At 36.8% G+C, this 15,701-nt stretch overlaps 2 protein-coding genes across 5 annotated transcripts; both read right to left on the bottom strand.

Annotated features, from left to right (window-relative positions):
- Positions 1–95: 95 nt before the first annotated feature.
- Positions 96–9,954, bottom strand: LOC107227296 (myosin-2 heavy chain). Its single transcript, XM_046741219.1, has 11 exons — positions 9,754–9,954; positions 8,991–9,079; positions 8,809–8,870; positions 3,140–8,724; positions 2,091–2,419; positions 1,815–2,002; positions 1,568–1,722; positions 1,333–1,422; positions 1,147–1,209; positions 926–1,048; positions 96–739 (listed from the first exon to the last, which is right to left on the bottom strand). Exons 1-11 carry the CDS (start codon positions 9,784–9,786, stop codon positions 680–682), a joined length of 6,777 nt encoding a protein of 2,258 aa, XP_046597175.1. The 5' UTR covers positions 9,787–9,954; the 3' UTR covers positions 96–679.
- A 539-nt stretch (positions 9,955–10,493) lies between these two features.
- LOC107227308 (protein yellow) lies at positions 10,494–15,585 on the bottom strand. Of its 4 annotated transcripts, none has more exons than XM_015668416.2 (6): positions 15,415–15,585; positions 12,731–13,048; positions 12,242–12,654; positions 11,788–11,965; positions 11,493–11,704; positions 10,494–11,377 (listed from the first exon to the last, which is right to left on the bottom strand). In XM_015668416.2, the coding sequence occupies exons 1-6, from the start codon at positions 15,446–15,448 to the stop codon at positions 11,069–11,071; spliced, it is 1,464 nt and encodes a 487-aa protein (XP_015523902.1). In that variant the 5' UTR covers positions 15,449–15,585; the 3' UTR covers positions 10,494–11,068. The 4 variants fall into 4 exon arrangements, with proteins under 4 accessions (XP_015523902.1, XP_015523901.1, XP_046597167.1 ...); XM_015668415.2 differs by lacking the exon at positions 15,415–15,585 and adding an exon at positions 14,505–15,323; XM_046741211.1 differs by lacking the exon at positions 15,415–15,585 and adding an exon at positions 14,505–15,323 and having other exon boundaries at positions 12,731–13,060.
- Between the last annotated feature and the right edge of the window lie 116 nt (positions 15,586–15,701).

Raw genomic sequence — 15,701 nt, forward strand, 5'->3', positions numbered from 1 at the left:
GTAAGTCAGATTTTAAATATCACTGATTTTATAGCTATATCTGTTATTATGGAATTAGTTTGAAGGAAATAACAGTCTTCAGTCAAAGTTGAATGCAAAGTAAAGAGCTTTTACTCTGTATTGTCAGTAAATCACTTTAGGAAATTACATCCACGTGGATTAAAATTGCATCTAATTTGTTGTATAAGATAATACTACTACTCATACTTTATTATTTGCATTACTTTTATCGTGCACAATTCCAATAGGGTGTACGTTTTAACGCTTCATTCCGCACCACATTAGATTTTGATAAGTATCAAAGCTGGTTTCCAGTAAAATTACCGCATTACACTGTATAATATGCACATTTTTTCACTAATTGATTGCAGTGTTGTACTAGAAGACACAAACAAATTAATCATCTCTTGCTCTATTCGCTGCTGACACCATTTTTGTACTTTTTTACAGTACGTTATACGCTACCTTATAATATTCTGTATATATTATCTTTAATTTTCGTTCTTGTCATCAATGTACGATAAAAAAATTTAATATTTACATTACGATGAACAGTATTGATATCTATAATATACAAAAATGTTAGATGCACCGATAAAAATACCTAGCTACGGCGATTGTTAAAAAAAAATTGATTCTTCGAAACTTTAAAATTATTTTCAATCAAGTATCGTTCACTTTATTTCGGTTTCCGAAAGATGCTGCTCAACCGACGACCTTTTGGGGTTCCTGAAACATTCTGTCAAAATAGTTTAGTTTATTAATTGAGAAATTGCTTGTCATTTTAGTTTCAACTAAATTGAAGTACAAATATATTATGATGAAAAAACCGAATATTCCATTCAATATGGCAAAGACTAACGAACATTTTATTAATTTGTAAATCTGCAGAAAGGACTGAAAATAGATAATAATATTGTGTCACCTCATCCTGCCTTCGAGAGCTTCCTCCAAACAAGTCCTTCAGGCGCCTAGGAGTAGCAGTCGAGCGTCGTTCGACATTTCGTTCTTTTAATACTCTTGAAGCTGGACTCCTCGATTCATTACCCTAAGTTTACAAAAATGAAATTAGTTTTACAAAGGAATGACACTTCATTTCGAAATAGGTCACAGCTAAAATATTGAACAAAAACATTTAACGTTCACCTGAAGCGATAGTCTGCCACCGTTTTTGCTGGGTGTTGGAGGTCCAGGACGTTTGTACATGGTCTATAATTAAACATCAAATTCCAAAACCTTAGTGATACAAACGTTAATCACAAACGTCTTTTTGTACATTCTACACTTTAACTTGACTAAGTGGAACATTCAGTAAATAAGTATACCGCTCACTTGTGTTCGGTCTCGTTTCTTCGATTTTTCACCGGGAAGCAGACTCTGGCTTAGACTATCATTGAATAACTCTTCCAACGTACTACCGCTCTACAACAGACACAAAAGACGACACTTGGCGAATAGACATATACACAAGAACACCAGGTCTCCAACATGTAATACAAAATGCACACGTGTAAACATATGACACGAACTCAAACATTTCGCGTATTGCTATTCTCAGAAAACTCACTTTGATTTCTTCTTCTGTAAAAGTTCCTGGCTGAAATTGTGTCTCAGCTGGATACGATGATTTCAAGTGTGGTTTACACTGGGCGTTTCTCATCTGAAGAACTGATAATCTTTCTAAGTCTGGAGCATCTGTACAGCGGCCTGCTTTCATGTCCGCTAATAGAAGAAAAAGTTTTCCAAATCAATATACAGGTTTTGTAACGCAATGAACTGTAGTGATTTAAATCATTAGAATAAAAAAATCATACCTAAGTAATTGGTGTTGAACACTTCTCCTTCTTCATCTTCGGCTTTGAAAACATTCCCCATACCCTGCATCATTTGTACACTTTGAATACTCTCACGTCTTGAAGATGTGAATTCTTCTTTTATTGTATCGACAGTTCGAGCAGATGCTTCTTCTCGAGTAAATGTCATCATCTCTCTTCGGTCCAAACTGTTACGAGGAATGACATAAGAGATCGGATAGCTGAGCTTCGTTTTTTTTTTATGTAAAATGAAATTGCATGAAAACAATAAATTACCTTAATGTTCTGTTTTTGCTTGACGTAGCAGGTTGAGTCATAGTACTGTTAGAATTTACAGTGGTATTTCTTTCGCAAAGCAGTCGTTTCTTCAACTCATACAACTGTTGTTCCAAATATTCTTTCTGCTGTTTCTCAACAAGGAGCTTCTCCCCAACGTCCCAGAAATCGGAACTTAATTGGGTCACATGGCTTTTGTATTTTGTTATCTCTTCGGCATGTTTTCGACACTGGTCTTCCATCTTCAATTTTTGAGCGTACAGCTTTTCCTGCACTTGTCTCTCCTGGTTTTGGTTTACCTTTGCTATCTGTTCGTTGTACGTGCTTTTCTGAAATATATTTGTTTCGACTTATAGAATGGTAAAAGACACTTATGGTCGAAAATATTTATAACCGATAAATACGATGAAAATTGCTAATTTAATTAATTTTATGATAACTATACATTGATGTTTCGTTGGAAAGTTTTACTCTCATTTAGTATAACTTACTGTGCATGCATGAATCCATTCATGAAGAAACATAATGCATGAGCAGCAATTATTCAATATTATCTATAAATGATAATATTAGTGTGGTATAATTAAAGACCGATTGAAAACCACTATATAAATAAGACAGCAAACTGACTAGGTAATGTTCTTTTTTTATCAAAATATATATATTTTATAGAAATAAATTGACCAAGATACAATAATGCGTTTTATTAACTGATAAAGTAGGATCAAATTACAATAAACGAATAGGCGGACGTTTTTCTTGCAATGCTAGAGATATCCTTTTGATTTTGTTCCTTTCAATGTTGTATAATCGTTTCTACAAAGTTATATTTATTTAAAAAATATTTCTATAAATCATCGTCACCAACAATCACACCCAGAATAATCTGTCTGCCTTAGTAGTAAGTAAATGAGTATGAAAATTATTGTTATGGCCCCACCAAAATAAATGATAATTATAAACAATGTATAAAGTACATGAAAATTTTTATCATTAAACTTAATTATTCTTTGCCAATGCCAACGATTGTGAATCGTGTACAAACTTACCATTTTTTGCTTAATTTTTTCCAACTTCTGGTCATATTCAATGTGCACTTCTTTCAAACGAGAATCAAAATCTTGTTCCGTAGGTCGCTTAGAGAGTTCTATTTTCTCTGCCTCGAGTTGTTCTTTTTCTAGCTGCAATTTCGAGATAGCAGTTTTCAATTCCTCCAAATTCAATTTCTGTTCAGGAGTTAATTTCTCATTCTCTAATCTTTTGTTTTCCTTCCTAATTTCATCAAGATTTTTTTCCAGCTTAGCATTCCTCACACGAATTGCATTTAATTTTTCCTTGAGTTCTTTTTTCTCTTTTGTTTGACTTTTATTGTCTTTTTCTAACAAATCACACTTTGTTTCCAAGTCCATTCTAACTTTCTTTTCTTCCTCGTACTTAGAGGCCAACAAATTTTTATCCTCTTGAAGACGCAGTGCGGCATCTTTGTCCGAGCAAATTTGACTCTGTAGCAGCCCGACCGTCTCTAATACGTTTGCTATTTCAATTTCAAAGTCTTTACTTTGATTCTCAACATTTTCTATTAAAATTGATTTTTGATTCTTCAACTCATTCAATGTTTGTTTAAGGTCAAATAAGGTTTGACCAAATAATATTTTTTCTTTGTTCAACGAATCGGCTTTCAACCTTTCGTCAGATAGTTCCTTCAGTAATTTATCCACATCTTCCAACAGAATTTCGTTCACTTTAGTAAGCTCCTTTAAATCAGATATCTCTTTCAAATATTTGGAAAGAATGTTTTCATCTTTCACTTTTATTTCTTCCCAGTGCACTATGTCAGTTTTTAATTTTGACACAGTTTCGTTCAACTCATGTACCGTAGCCTTAAAGTTTTTCAGTTCTGAGTCTTTGGCGCTAGAGATCACCGCTATCGAATTGATCAAAGTTTTGAGTTGCTTAGAAAGATCTGAAACCGTTAAATTATCAATGTTCGTTACTGTATCTCCCGTTAATTGACTAGAGGACTTTACCAACTCTGTCAAAATTGAACTGCAGCTTTCTACCAGATTTTTGTGTTCAATATTTTCTAATTTCAATTGATCGATAATGCTAAGGCCTTCTTTCTTATCAGCTTCTATTCTTGCAGCTTTGGATTCCAGGTTTTCTATCATTGCTGTTTTTGTGTTCAATAAATCCTGCACCACATTTATTTCTTTGCTCATACTATGTAAATTTGACTGTAGGTTTTCATTCAGGTGCTGAGTCTGTTCCAGCAATTCTTTCTGTGATAAAAGTTGCGATTCAAGTTCCCCAATTTTTTTCAGTAAACGCAATTTTTCCTGCTCTACTTCTTCACTCTTTTCACGTAACTCTCCTTGAGCTTTGAGCAAGCCTGCTATAGTAGATTCCAAAGATTTTACCTCATTATTCAAACTTTCGATCGACTTTTGAAGCTCCATCCTTCTTGATGACTGAATTGCAATGACTTCGTCTGTTTCTAGTTTCGTTTCAGCTAATTCAGACTCCAAAGTTTGTATTTTACTTGTTGCCGTGTTAAACTCCTCCTGGATAATTTTCAACTTATCCTTGACATCAGATAATTCAGACTCCAGCTTCGCATTCTGCTGTTCTGACTGCTGCAACAGTTTTTGTTTTGATATAAGCAAATTTTCCGTATCTTCAATGTTCTTGAGTAGGTCCAACTTCTCTTGTCCCAAGTGCATATACTTTTCTTCCAGAGTTTGATACCTAGTTGATTCCCTATCGAGGGTTTCTTCCTTTGCTTGCTTCATATCAATTACTGTGTCTTGTAAGGCTTTGACTTTGGTTCTCTCTACAACTAATAAATCTTGTACAGTTTGCAGTTCTCTGGTCAGATCTTGCAAGTTTGATTCCACTTTTTCATTATTTTGCTTCAACTCTGTCAAAATATTCTCGTTTAATGCTAATTTTACATTTAAATCTTCGGCCCTCTCTAATAAACTTGACTTTTCGCCTTCCGTATTTGCAAACTTTTCTTCGAGATTCTGATATTTTGCCAGTTGCCTTCTGACTGTTCGTTCTTGTTTCAATTTCAAGCAAGTTACTGTAGATTTTAAATCATCGACTTTGGATCTTTCTTTTGCTAGAGAATCTGTTACAATTTGAATTTTACCACTTAGATCTTGTAGACTGGACTCCAAATTTTGATTATTTTTCTGAAGCTGCTTCAACAGGTTCTCTTTCGATGCAATTATGTGATTTAGATCTTCGGTCTTTTGCAAGAGAATTGACTTTTCTCTTTCTGAATATACAAACTTTTCTTCGAGATTCTTATACTTTGACAATTGCTTCGTAATGATTGATTCCTGTTTCAACTTTAGGTCAGTTACTGTAGATTCTAAGTCCCTAATTTTTATACTTTGTTCAGCTAAAAAGTTTTCAACAGTTTGATGTTTTCTGTTTAGATCTTGCAAACTTGATTCTAAGTTTTCTTTATCTTGCTGAGACTTTGTTAGTAGATTCTCTTTCACCGTGATCATATGATTCAGATCTTCAATCTTTTGTGACAGGCTTAATTTTTCTGTATCCAAATTCATGTATTCTTTTTGAAGATTCTCATACTCTGACAGGTGCTCCTTACGGCTCTTTTCTTTTTCTAGTTTCATGCATGATACTGTGGACTCTAAATTCTTGACTTTGACTTTCTCTTCCGCTAAACCATCCTGTGCAGATTGATGCCTATTATTCAGATCCTGTAGAATTGATTCCAAGTTACTGATGTTTTGCTGAGATTGCTCCAATAAATGTACTTTTACTACAATCATGTGACTTAGATCTTCAGTCTTTTGCATGAGATTTAATTTTTCTTTTTCCAAAGTTGCATATCTTTCTTCAAGATTCTGATTCTTTAATGATTGATTGTTGAAAGCTTCTTCATGGTCCAATTTTAAGCGAATTAATATGGATTCTAAATCGTTCACTTTTCTTTTCTCTTCTACCAACGAATTTTGTATGGTTTGATGTTTACTGTTTAAATCCTGTAAGCCGGATTCCAAGTTCTCAATATTTTCATAAGACTGTGCCAATGCACTCTCCTTTAGTGAAATTGTGTGATTTAAATCTTTCGTTTCTTGTACCAGACTTGATTTTTCCTTTTCTAAATTTACATACTTCTCTTCCAGACTCTTGTACTTTAGTAACTGTTCCTTAGCAATTTTTTCTTGTTCTAACTTTGATTGACTTACTGCAGATTCTAAATCCTTCACTTTAATTTTTTCTTCTGCCATAGAATCTTGCACAGCTTGAAGTTTGCTATTTAGTTCTTGTAGACTTGACTCCAGGTTTTCCTTACTTTCCTGAGACTGTTTCAACAAATCATCTTTTAATACAATTCTGTTATTCAAATCAAGAATATCGTGTGACAGATTACGTTGTTCTTCTTCAAAATCAATATACTTTTGTTCGTATTCTAATTTAATTTGTCTTATTTTTGATTCTAATTCTTTGACTTTGATTTCTTCTGCACTCAAGAGGTTTTGTATTGTTTCTAGGTTTCTGTTTTGATCGCGAAAATCTGACTCAAATTTTCTATTCAGATGATTAGACTGTTCCAGCAGCTCCTGTTTAGTGAAAACTGACCTTTTCAGTTCCTCAATTTCTGTCAATAGATTAATTTTTTCTTCTTCCAAGCTTTTATGTTTGTTTTCAAGCTCCTGATAACACCTGGACTGGCTTTCAATAACTTCTTCTTTTTCTTGCTTAATAACACTTAAATCTTTTACTTTGATTTGTTCTTCACTTAGCAAATTGTGTACAGCTTGAAGTTTCCTGTTTAGATCCTGTAAGGATGATTCTAGGTCGTTTATTTTGTTTGAGGACTGTTTCAAGAGCTGCTCTTTCAACTCCAGTAGGCCTTGTAGGTTTTCAACATTTTCCATTTGACTTAACTTTTCACGCTCCAAGCTTGTGTATTTTTCTTCAAGGCTTTGATACCTCGATAACTGTATATTTGAAGTCTCTAGATTTTCTAATTTTGTTCGACTCAATTCAGCTTCCAAATTCTTAACTCTAGTTGTTTCTGCACTTAATAAATCTTGTACGTTTGTTAATTCGCGTTTGAGATTGTTGATATTTGACTCCAATAATTCCCCCTGTTGCTTAGCTTCCTTCAAGGAATTTTTGTTCAAAAATATTGAGTTTGTCAGATCCTTTATTTCTCCCAGCAAGTCCGACTTCTCTTCTTCCAAGTGTGTCCACTTTTCATGGAGACTACAGAACCTCGAATGCTCGTGTTCAAGTTTTTTTGTTTTTTCCAACACAACTGCTTCCAAATCTTTCACCCTGATACTTTCTAAGCTTAACATATCATGAGTTTTTTCAAGTTCAAGTTTTAAGTCGTTCAAAAGTACTTTTAAATTTTCTTCGTTATGTACAGATTGGGTCAATAATTCTTCTTTGGACGAAAGTAATGTCTTGAATTTTGAAGTTTCTTCTTGAAAATGTAAACTCTCTCTCTCTAACGTGTTACTTTTTTCAATGTAACTTTTTAATTCCTTTTGCACTTTAGACAGTTCTTGCTTGGTAGAGCTTAGCTCTATCTTTAAAGTTTCATCGGAACATTGAAGGAGTCGATATTCTTCCTGAACTGACATTAACCTTTGATTCAAATCTGCCAATTGAGCTTTGACAATTTTGGATTCTTCTTTTGCTTCCTGTAACTGAATATCAATAATAGAGCTCAATACTTCGCTGGCGTTGAACGATTTGGTATTGGAAGGAGACATTGGAGACATTTCCATTTCAAAGCTCTGATTTTCAATAGTTTCTCTCCGTATTTCCTGAATGTGAGCACGCAATTCTTCATTATGCATTGTGAGATCTACTATTTCTTGACTTTTAATATCTGTCTCAATGAGCAATGTTTCCAAGTTTCTCTCATTCATGTCAGACCTTTCCTTAATTGCTGCGCAATATTTTTCGGAAGATGCCAATTTCCGTTCAAGTAGCTGTTTATCCTCCTGTAAACTGATAATCTCAGATTTCAACTGTACTATTTCATCAGTCAGAGCTTGTACTTTGACACTGATTCGGTTCTTTGGCGTTTTAATATCTTTCTTCTTAGAGGATTGGGGACTTTCCAGCCCAGCTGATTCCTCGCGCATTTTTTTAATTTCTACCATCTTTTCTTGCAATTTTCTTTGCAGGTTGTTTATCTTCTCCCGTTGTGTCTCCAGGTCTTCTTGTAAGTCAGCTTTCTCAAACCTTTCTGTTTCTAACTCGGCCCTCAAACGTCTTATTTCTCGAGTTCGCTCTTCCATTACCCTGTTGAAATTTTTTCTCACTGTGGTTACCGGCGAATTAAAGAAATCTTTCAAGGGTCTTATTTTTGGTGTGCTTGGTGGTGTTTTAATTATGGTGCCCGATGTTTCCATAATTGCTTCGTTTATAACTTCTTTTGTTACACTGGTGCTATACTGCAACACTTTTTCTAAGAATGCCTTAATCTTAAGCTGAGTTTCATTGCTCAGCTTAATGCACATTGGTCTATGCAATTTGGGCTCTTGGGAGGAATGGAGCAGCAGAAGGGAAGCAATATGAATTTCTTTGCATGTTTCCTTATCATCTTCACTTTCCCTTACGAATTCTGGATAAGTACCTAAAAAGTGCAATTTCATATTTTTTCTTTAAACAAAGTCAACGGAATAAGTGATATCTTTAAAGTAAATAGAATGATTGGTACCTTGAATAAACTTTGATAAAAGGCCTTTGTCATCGAGATCATCCTCTGAGTAATCACGACATCTGAGAATAAAAAAATGCTTAAAAATTAAAATTACGAACATACTTGTGCAGGATAATGTGAACAGGCAAAATGACAAAACGAATGAAACTTTAAAACAGTTGACAAAAATGTTCACTCACAAGATTCTGATGAGTTTTGAATAAAACTTGCAATCCTGCAATTCTTCCACATCACCCACAGTTTTCTCTAATATGTCGAGGCAATTGACCTGAAATAAAATTATCAGTGATAAGTGAATGACATTGAAAGAATTATGCCAAGAGAAAAGTTTAGAAGAGAACATCTTTGTCAATATTTATCGATTGTTAGTTTTACTCTAGAAATTTATCGTTTCACATAAATGTTTTATACAAAGAGTGAATAACTTTTAACCCATTCGATGTATTAAGTTTTAGACATAAATATTGACGGTCTCTTAGAGACTATGACTCCGGAAAGAAGTTTCATCACGAGAACCAGACAATGAACTCTGGATGTTGCGAGTCAAATGGGATGAAAAATGTTAGAAAGAATAACTTTATATTTCAAACTGTGTTACACTATAGAGTGAAAATTGCAAGCATGAACTTTGTAAGTCTTTGAGAATAAAAAGACTCGACGTTTTCGTAGTAACATGTAGTACTATTGTAAACATAAGTGGACATGTGTAAATTTTTGTAGATTCGACGACAATATTCAATTAATATCATTAATTGGGGAATGTGTCATAGCCAAAGAGATTTTCCGTAACCTTCGACAAAGCAGTGTAATGTGCAAAAAGAATTTGCAAGTGGGGAAAACAAACGGGCAGATTCAAAGGACGGTTACAATTTTGGCAATAGACGCGGTACAACAGGTTGTGAATTTAGCCAGTAAACCGGTTGAACCAGGAAAAGTTCTTACCCATTCAAGAACGGCGCTTGACCAGGCGTCCATTGTTCGACACAAACACTTCACTCATTTACGGAATAATATCAAGTTTTAATATTGATATGAACAATCCTAATGCATTATCGGATCCTCGTGCTTTCCCGTCCGTAGCTCATAAAGCAGTCGTTTGATTTTAAACCTAGGTCCGTCAGTGATTGGATACTCACGGAGGAGGAGGTGTATCCTATAAAATCACGACAAACGAACACTGCGCCACCTCGCAGAATTTCACTGAACTAACGTACACAAAAATACATACCACTGAGGCAACGACTGAACAGAGAAGGCGCACTCGCATAAAAATATCCTGAGGGGATAATAAGTCGGTAACTATTCAAACGATGCGTAACACAATTGAATGGCAATCGTAGTAGGGAATGGCGTTAACCTTCTCTGCGGAAATTTCATTTTTTACGATTTGTTGCAGCATTGCCTGATATTTTGTACAATAACAGATCGTAAATTTCAAATCTGTAACTTATGGCTATTTCTTAATCGTTTTGTTATCTACCGTAATGGTTATTTGAATATGACGGGGCAAGAACGTGAAAGGTGCTTAGGTCGATAAATATGATATACTGCTAGTTTGCAATGACTCATTACAATTTATAATATTTCTATGTATTTCAACTCTGCTTTTCAAGATTGATCAACTGTAATTTTCATCCAAAATATATGCGAATAAAATTAATTAATCGTGACACTAATAATAATAATAGTAATAACTAATATAATATTTATTTTCATTATCATGTTGTAAAACCAGTTGTCAGTTATTGGGTTATTGTACAGTAACAAGGCCGACCTTGTTCTGCAATAAAATCATATTCGTATACGCAGGGTATACTATAAGGTACATACACTGTGTTCATTTTTCTGCATTACTATATAATATTGAAAATGCCAATGCGGCAAGGTCCACGTGTAGTTTAAATTAATTACGTCCTGGTATGGCACTGGGGCCGTCGAGGAAGCAGTCGCAGTAAACAAAAACTAAATTAATCAATTCGACATTCTCAACGATTCGATATATTCTTACGCGAAATAATGTTGAAGAAAAAAGTGAAATTGTTCAATTATTTTCAGTCTACTAAGGTGGACAGCGGAGTTGTCAGCACCACATTCATAGACTCCGCGGTCGGTGAATAACGTTGCACAAAGAATTAGGAAAGACCTGAGCAAGGAATCATATATGAGTACTCTCCAGCGCTACGTATAAAAATGTGAGCGTAAAAACGATCTAGCTATGAGCGGTTGAGAGCCTCCCATCGTACGTACACACATGCATCTAACAAATGATTTTGGCAAAGAAAGCGAGCGCCAGTAGGAGGACCAAAGTCGACGATACGTTTGTCGACTGACCGCTGTCCGTGCCCAATGGTCCGGCAATTCGAACGCCAACTTTTGGCGTCGTTGACGAAATCGGCGGAGATCGCGAAGACGACGTTATAGGGGGCATGGAGCAAACGGTTCCTGCCACAGCTTCCCGCACGGAACCGGTCAAGATCCGGAAGTTGTAGTCGTTGGGGTCGAGCTGACCGTACATGAATGTCGGGAGCCGGTCCGAGAGAACCCAAATGTTGCCCTGACGATCAACCTAGGCAGAAATAAATCGTTTAACTATGAAGAAGTAAAAACTTTAGCTGGGTATTCTATGATTGATAATTGTGTAGTTATTCAACAGCAATGAACTTGAGCCTCAACTTGAATACCTTGAGATCGTTAGGGAAGACCATCGTGACGTTGTCCATATAAACGCGGCCCTGTTCAAGGATGTTATATTTGCCTCCGGATCTCCAGCAAGCGATCGCGTTCAAATTGGTCAAAGCGTAGAAGAGGATTCCAGTACTTGGATCCAAGAAACTGACGCTACTTTGGCCGTTTGGTCCTCTGGACCCGAGCACCTTGAATTCGTGGAAGCTATCTAAAATTTGAAGCCACGTTAATGACGCTGTGATTAATCTCCTCGTAAATCGTGGCAAAAGGTGAAGAACCGGCTGAACTCACCTGGCATCATCGCTCGCTCAGGGTCTCGGAGTAGCCTCGTGTTGACAGAGAACTCCATGGTGCTACATAGCGGATGGAAGTATAGTGTGCTGTAACCGTCAGCTGCAGGAGCCAGCGCGAGACCGAAGAGACCATCTTTCCATTGGAAGGATACACCAGAGACGTTGAATTCGCCACTCTTGAAATATCGTTGTATTATTATATAATTTGATATCCGTAAAACCAATAATAAGCTACGTGAAGACAGGGCAATGAACCGTAACTATTTCAACGATACGAGATCGTTTCGGTTTCTCTCTAATTTATGTAAAAATATTCATCGCAGTTTATATCACGTCTACATGGTACGTGAATAAATTAACTTGTACGTACACAAACAAAGCGAGATACGCATCATCTGGCAGGTGTTCGCGCGATCAAACATTCAGATGTACTGTCTGATAAAAAAAAGTACCTGAGGATCAGGGTGAAAGAAGTGGTGCTTGACGAGCCATGAAACGTTACGACGCCAGGAATAAACAACGAGGCCGGGGCTCCCCAGATCAGCAAGGTAGCCGAAAGAATCCTCGCAGGATTCATCCTCGACTGCGATATTCGCAAACAGAGATTCCCCCGTTCTTTGCATCTCTGGAATAACGAACTTCCGGAGTATCTGGTCATTGGCCAGGTCGTAGACGACAAGAGTTGGTGGAGCCTGCTGTTCCGGACTACCGAGGATGTCAGCAAGCCCAGTATCCAAGACCCATAGACGACCGCAGCGGTCGGCCCGGATCCGGAAGGTTGATACAACTTCCGGTACTCCAGCCGCTCCGTAATGATGCGCCTCCCAGGATGGATACGGGTTCAGTAATGGCGATTCGCTGGTGTCTGTGGTAAATAAAAAATGAGATCAACTTATAAAAGTAAGCAGAAAAAAAAACGCTAAAAGAGCCAAAACCCCCACCGTTCAATTTAATGTAATTGAGGCTGGCCGCAACGCCGGATCGCCATCTTGGTACCGTGATGAACAATTTGTCACCCGCGACTTCGAGGCCGAGCGGAAGATTGTCTTCGCGATTATAAGCGGGGAAAAGCTGCCGAGTATCTTCATCAGGCCATGCATATTCCAGAGATTTCCATTGATGAGCAACACGCAGATTATCGATAGCTGACGTGCTTTGCGTGCCGAGAAAAGCCAACAACAATACTGTGGCTAGGCCGTGGTTGGACCGACCACAAACGCTCATGGTCCTTTTTTCTGGATGACTCTTGATATCAGTTCCTGAAATGAAAGCTATAATGTGTGTTTGTTTGTTTTCTTTTTTTCTCAACTTACTTTACGTAAATTAATTGAAATTCCGAATTCGACGCAAGGTTGTCGCAGCAATTAGTGATTATGGCAAACGATATTTTGATCTGTCAGTATAATAATTATGTATCAGCCTTGGGGTTCGAACAATTGGCAATAAAATGGGGGAAGAAGATTCTGTATAAAATACTTTACGTAATGCAACCACGATGTTGAAGTTAGTAACGTTATCGTAACGATTCATAAGGAAAAGTCCTTAAACTTGGTGATATTGGAATTGTTTGAAATTCAGTAAACCGAAATAAAACAAAATATACTCATATTTCGATATCTACGTTCCTTCAAAGTTATTGTAAAAATGAGAAAAGAGCGACGTTTTCCCAATGCTTCGTTACGATAACGTTACTAACTCCAATCTCGTATACAACCGGTGAATGAAGAAAGACAGACGGGATAGTTTTCGATCGAGGTGTTAGGATATTTCGAAGAATTCGTTGGTCACGGTCACCGTGACTCATTCCGTAACTGCGTGCGCCGTATTTCGTCACACTTCTTGTTATGGTATTTAAATACCCGTTAAACGAACGATATATATTCTTGGCCCGTCAAGTTTTAACCCGGAAATCCCATACAAATAGATCGCAGCTAACAATAAACGGCTACGGTAAATAGTCGGTATTCTCAGAATATGGTACCGCCAGTTATTCCAAAGTAGCGAAATCACTAATTCGTAAAAAGTTTAATTACAGGGCATTAACAATGAGGCGGATGAATCGACAAAAATATTGGTCAGATAGAATTCTAGAAACGGTATTATTTTTTAAATCTTACAAGCTGCGACACCCAGAACCGTTTGAATGATTGGTGGTATAAAAAGGGTGGGATCAACTTGATCTACAGCTAATGTCAACGAGCGTCAAAATCAATGGTAAAAATAACGAAGTTCATCGTTTCAAATTTTCGACACCGCAGTTATCGCGCCAAAAAAACCGGTTTTAAACCACGCGTTAAACACTTCAGAGCCTTTCTCCAGCCGTCCCTGAATAGTATATCGTGCGAGGCCAGATCCGCAGAACACATTTCAGCGTTTGAAAAGTGTTGAGAATTTTAATATTACCAAAATTGTATGCACAGTTGCCGAAGTATAATTATTACAACAGAATGCGCACAGTTTAAATGGAATAAAAACTTTCGTCACAATGAACTGTGATCGAGAAGTGGAACACAATTCGTAGGACAAGCACAAATGTAACATGTACTTCTAATAACAAGAAGTTTTTAATCATTTATTAAACATAATCACAGTTTCACTGGCCAAGGCTATCGCATTTTCAGTAAGAATAATTTATTGTTAAATGCATGCACGGAGTAATTTTCTATGAAAACATCGGCAAGTGGACGCGGCGGTTATTCTGTTTTATAAACCAACCTCTGTCAGAATAGAAACGAAGAAGATTTCCTCACTGTAAATAAGAATGCACGATAATTAAACGCGATGAACCGTTGATTACACCACAATAACAGAGGTTTGATGATTGTTTGTGAAAGGAATCCGCGAGCGCGATGTGTTATCCCGGCGAGTTTGCAGTGTCAACTGAAATAGAACCGAACCTGTATACCAGTACAACGGACGCGATCGAGGTATACGGCTTGCGATGAACGGTTCTTCCGATTTCTCGCACGAAGCACGCCCATCTGTTTATACCCGCGACCCCGAAGGACTCCGCGACAGAGACGATCACAATCTGCATCGACTGCAAGGCGATATCTAATATAGTTGACACTGTGCACGTTGATGCAAATTTTTATTTACATATATAATAACTGGATAAATTAAATGAATAAATTAACCAAGAATCAAACGAGTCAGTCGGCGGTAATCGGAAAATTCCTGCAGTTGATGCGACAAACAGATGCGAGTATAATCGATTAATCCGGAGGTGCACGAACAATCATTAGTGCCAAATTGAACTATATTTTGGTAAATAGATGATGTTTTTTCTCAACATTTCTTAATTTGACTGTACAATAGAACTCAATCTAGTTCACAAATTTATCTATTTCTGAGACAATATACAACCGTACTGTTCTTGTATTATTTTTAAGAGATAACAAACGGTGGCTTCTGTAGCTGATCGCGCTGACACTTGAAAATTACAAAGTTTCATATTAGAACCGTATTTGTCATATTGCTCGTTTTGGCCATCCATTAATGTACTGAGTAGGTGCATGCCCCGATGCTGCAGGCGATGAAACTGAAAACTCTTCGAGGCACGTAATGTACGGTGCTACTCGGTGGGAATTCCCTTCTTGCAAATCATGTTACGTATTGTAAATACCGTCCGCAGGTCGTGTGTTGCACGTTCTCCACATTCCCGATGAAATACTGATGTGGGTCGAGCGAGCACAAATGCGCAGGCACCTAAGTATGATTTACGCCGTTACATTGTGGAAATTTCTCTGTATTTCTTAACGGAGGTCGTATGTCCACGGTCCGTTTTATTCGCGAGGGTCAAACCGAGTGTCTGTTTCCTTCTCTGCGAATGTACATTTAATACAGGTGTATAATAAACAATAAATAAACGACAAAATGACTAGGCGAATAAATTAAACCATGAAATAGCGC

The sequence above is a fragment of the Neodiprion lecontei genome, chromosome 5 (assembly GCF_021901455.1).
Source record: "Neodiprion lecontei isolate iyNeoLeco1 chromosome 5, iyNeoLeco1.1, whole genome shotgun sequence".
Lineage (NCBI taxonomy): Eukaryota > Metazoa > Arthropoda > Insecta > Hymenoptera > Diprionidae > Neodiprion > Neodiprion lecontei.